Source organism: Puntigrus tetrazona, chromosome 9 (assembly GCF_018831695.1).
Source record: "Puntigrus tetrazona isolate hp1 chromosome 9, ASM1883169v1, whole genome shotgun sequence".
NCBI lineage: Eukaryota > Metazoa > Chordata > Actinopteri > Cypriniformes > Cyprinidae > Puntigrus > Puntigrus tetrazona.
The window spans coordinates 9,894,551-9,899,026 of NC_056707.1; the positions used below are offsets into that span (position 1 = coordinate 9,894,551).

The 4,476-nt window shown below is 42.5% G+C and overlaps 1 protein-coding gene across 1 annotated transcript in view; it reads left to right on the forward strand.

Moving 5' to 3' along the window:
• The first annotated feature begins 530 nt into the window (after positions 1 to 530).
• Positions 531 to 4,476, forward strand: part of LOC122351260 (heparan-sulfate 6-O-sulfotransferase 3-B-like) — an 11,101-nt gene continuing 7,155 nt past the window's right edge. Inside the window, exon 1 of the mRNA XM_043248207.1 lies at positions 531 to 1,607. Within this exon, the coding sequence (XP_043104142.1) occupies positions 1,072 to 1,607 (536 nt within the window). The 5' untranslated portion in view covers positions 531 to 1,071. The remainder of the gene's footprint in view (positions 1,608 to 4,476) is intronic.

The following is a 4,476-nucleotide window of genomic DNA, read 5'->3' on the forward strand; positions in this document are numbered from 1 at the left end:
TACAAGTATTTTTGGTGAACGTACGCTTACATAAAGGTTCAAATATATACTTAAGTGAATTTAAAACATGTATATCCGTATATTCTATAGCAGCGTTTCTGATTTAAAGTATCTTATTTAATTCCCAAGTCATCATTTCATTAAACATTAAATGAGCTTTAACTTTATAAGTAGGCCTACATGAACATTGAACACCGCCACGCCCTCTATTTGTGACGTCATCGTTAAGGACCCCCGCCCCCCAAAAAGTGAAATGTGCTTCCAAAAGGTCAATTTAGTAATGATATGCATATTTATTATACAGATCAAAGAGCATACGCCATTTTTCACATTTGTCCACTTTTAGGTTCCCATCAAGATCAATCTGTCTCTATATTTAGGCTACCATAAGTGTGCATTATTAACTAATTAATACAGTTTAGGGCTAACAAATTTGTCCTGGATAACTACTTTCATTTGTAGCAGGCAAGTATGTAAAGTTTATGTCAAAGTTAGCCTATAAGATNCTCTCTCTCTCTCTCTCTCTCTCTCTCCCTCTCCCTCTCTCTCTCTCTCTCTCTCTCTCTCTCTCTCTCCTCACACGAAGAGCAAGTTGCAACAGGAACTCAACTTCTTAAATCTCATCTCGGAGACCTGCATCCCAAAGCGGTGCAATCAGCTCTGAAGCCCGGCGCGACGGAGCAGATCTCTGGACGTGTTTTACAATGGGTCCGGATCTCGCGTTACGATCCATCGGAGGAGGAAAGCTCAAGTTTACGCTAAACGCGTTACGCTAGACGATCCGCGCTGCAGATGGATGTTCAGAGACGTGCACCGGTTTATCCGACAGTTTATGAGAACGCTCGCAACGCGTCGTTTGCAAGTTTAGCGCGATGTGGAAACGCGAGGCTTGTTTTTGACTTCTGCCCACGATCCGACGGTTCGGCTGACCTTTACGTAACTATGATTTAACTGAAGGCGCGTTCGTCTGCGATCTTGCCCGCGAGCATCATCCGTGGAAAGCACCTGGAGGACTCCATCAGCGGCTACAGCATCACCAATGGCGTGATCATCCGGTTCACTGTCTTTGCAATGGATGATAAATCCAACAAACTCCTTTTAGTTCCCGTTTTGACCGTTTTGTTTGTCATGATCGGCTATCAGTACATCTGTCCAGCGGGGAGCACGTCTTGTCGGTTCGGCAACGGAGAGAGTTTCCCGTTCTCGGTGTATCCGGCAGACGTCAAGAGAGAGTCTCCGGATTCGGACGAGGACGCCCCGTTCAGATTCCCGTCCAAATTCAACTTCACGCGCGAGGACCTCTATCGCCACGTGGATTTCGACATCAAGGGGAACGACGTGATCGTGTTCCTCCACATCCAGAAGACCGGAGGAACGACGTTCGGGAGGCACCTGGTGCGCAACATCCACCTGGAGCGACCGTGCGACTGCCGCTCCGGACAGAAGAAGTGCACGTGTCACCGGCCCGGTAAAGCGGAGTCGTGGCTCTTCTCGCGCTTCTCCACGGGATGGAGTTGCGGTCTCCACGCGGACTGGACCGAGCTCACGAACTGCGTCCCCGCTGTGATGAATAAAAAGCAAAAGAAAGACGCGCCATTGAACAGGCGGTAAGTGTGGCGTGGCTCCTAACGAAGTTCGTTTGGCGAGACCTTAAGCGCTTAATAATGCATTTAGAAACATCAAAAGCTGACGCGTGAAGTGTGACACTGCTTTCATCGCCCGTAGCTTTGCAAACTTTGATAAAACATTCACTTTTTAAGTGGGCTAGGTTTAAAACTCGAAGTTGGCGTTACAACTTTAAGATGTAACACCAATAAAAAACAAAAATGTTTCAGATGTTGTTAACGGATTAACTGTAGCATGGCGATTTCACCTCATGCTTACAAATAAAGGATCATTGCTGGCATCTGTGGTTCCAGAAAGAACCTTAACATCCATGGAACCTTATTTATAAGGAAAAAGGATTCTTTAAGAACTGTTCTCTGAACCCAGAACCCAAACAAGATTTTAATTAATACGCACAGAAAGCCACACAGACATAATGAGTTGCTGATCTGTAAAACCTATGCATATGAAAAAAGCTGTAAGTTGTCACCATTTATATTTATATGCATCAGCACAGCGTGGAAACTATATGTGCCGGCAACAAATGATAAATCTTTATTATTTTTTTTGTCAGTGCTTTGCAATATTTTTGCCAGTGTCATGATTTTGGATTCTCCACTTGTGTGCGTCTAAAAATGATCCACATCTGTGAAGATCAGCTCCCTGCTGAGGGCCATTCTGAGTCACACAGTTTTGAATATGCGCCTGACTGAGCGTGAGACGGCTTCAGACGGCCCTAAATGTGTTTATGTCAAACTAAGCTAAAAAAAAATAGCTTGGCCACTGTATGATTTTACTCAGATAAGATTTAAAGAGACAGTCCGCACAAAAACTACAATTCTCTCACCATTTGCTGAATGTAAGTCAGTGGGTTCAGGTGTCATTTAGACCTCGATGTATTTCGATATAATTTCTTTTCAGAGCCAGGAAAGTGAGGTTTGATGAATTTGAGTGAACTGTTTGTTCGAGACTTGTTCACTGATTCTTTTTGATGCCGACAGCCAGTAAACATTGATCAATTTGTGCTATAAAACACACACCTCTTACAGCGTGTGTTTGCAGCCGCATGAATATTCCTTTCTTATTACCCTCCTCGTCTCAGCCGGCCTTGCAGAGCTTCTTCAAGCATGTTTACGATCCTCCTCTTTACCACAGAACATAAATCGATACTCTCAGCTGACTGAGTCAGAGGTGTTGATCCACTGCACAGGGCTTGTACACTTTATCATTATAATGTTATTATGGGGCAAGAATAGCCAAACTACTGCTGTATGCACCCTGTTAAGATGTGTCTGAAATTGCTGAGACAGCAGAAAAACAGCTTTCTGGCAGGTTTGAGCTGATTAATCGTTCATTAGTTTGACAAAATAGACCAAGCGTGATGCAAAAACTGCTGCCACGCTTTTAAAAAATAAGGTTGGCGTCTACGCACTCCAAAAAAAACATCTGAAGTTCCATGAAGAACCTTTAACGTCCACAGAACTTTTCCGTTGAAGAAAAGGTTCTTTATAGTGGAAAGAAAGTGGTTGTTCTATAAAAACATGTATTTTTAAGAGTGTGTGGTTTCATTTTAGCACCCATTGAAAATTTATAGAAGATAAAGGATTTTTGTTTCCTCGTGGAACCCAAGATAGTTCTTCTCTGGCATGCTGGACCTTTTGGAAACTTTACTTTAGGAGTGTAAAGAAACGTGCATGCATAAATGTTGCAACGCACGCTCCAGAACGCAGTGGAACACTGTATGTATTGCACCGCAGCTTCTCACTTTTCCGCATGCAACAATGGATGTGGTTTCATTTACACGATCGTGTTACGTTGAGAGGTCTACGGCAGACAATACTGAAAAAAATCCCATCTGCTGCCACGATTCAGGATATTAATCCCCTCCCAGCACACACACGCCGAATCTCTCATCTTCTAAATCCTCCGTTCGTTCGTGATGCCTCGTCAAGCAGGCACTCCAGCGTTGGAGCAGATAAAGGCAAAACGAGATGCGATAGACCCAGAGAGATAGCTCTGAGATCCAACTTAAGACACATTAATAGCTTTTATTGGGTACTTTGTGAAGACAAGTGCTTCTGCAGTGCACATCCCCTATAATCATGTCTTATTGCTTTGGCATTTGAGATATTGTGTTTAAAGTAAAGATGCAGAACTGTGGAAAACGTCTTCATGCGTGCATAGGAGAAACGATAACGTGTAATGAGTGTGTGTGTGTGTGTGTGTGGGTGGGATGAGCACTTTTGTGTGTATGCATAAGGCAGCATAAGGCATCGGGCATGTTTGGAATTGGAGCACTACAGGCATTACATTAGCAATGCATGAAGGAGTGCAGCATGTCCTATGTGCAGCGATAGAATAACAATCCTTTATATAGACTGCTTGGCATTCTCACAATAGAAGCATGTTCCGTTGGCGTCTCTCATTAATCTAGCCGCTTGTAAGGTATTTAGAAGGCCTGCTGCATTGTCAATTTGTGTTATTTATTTATTTATTATTTATTTATGACTCCCTGAATATCCATAAGGAAGCAGCGGGAAAACCACAATGAGAGCTTTGACCAGAACGCAACAAAGAAAGGGGGCTTAAAGTGATAGTCCACCCCGAAAATAAAAACTGATTTCTCGTCCTTATGTTGTCCTAAACTATTATGTGTTTCTTTCTTCTGTGGAACACACAAAAATAGTGATTTAACCATTTAATTTGGACAAAATTGTGTGATTATCAGTTATGAATATCAATACGATCGACGTAGCTATAAAATAAGTGATAAAATATTAATACCAGTGCTATCAAATGATTAATCACGCTTAATTGCATACAGAATAAGAGTTTTATTATGTATACATAAACACATACAGTATATATATA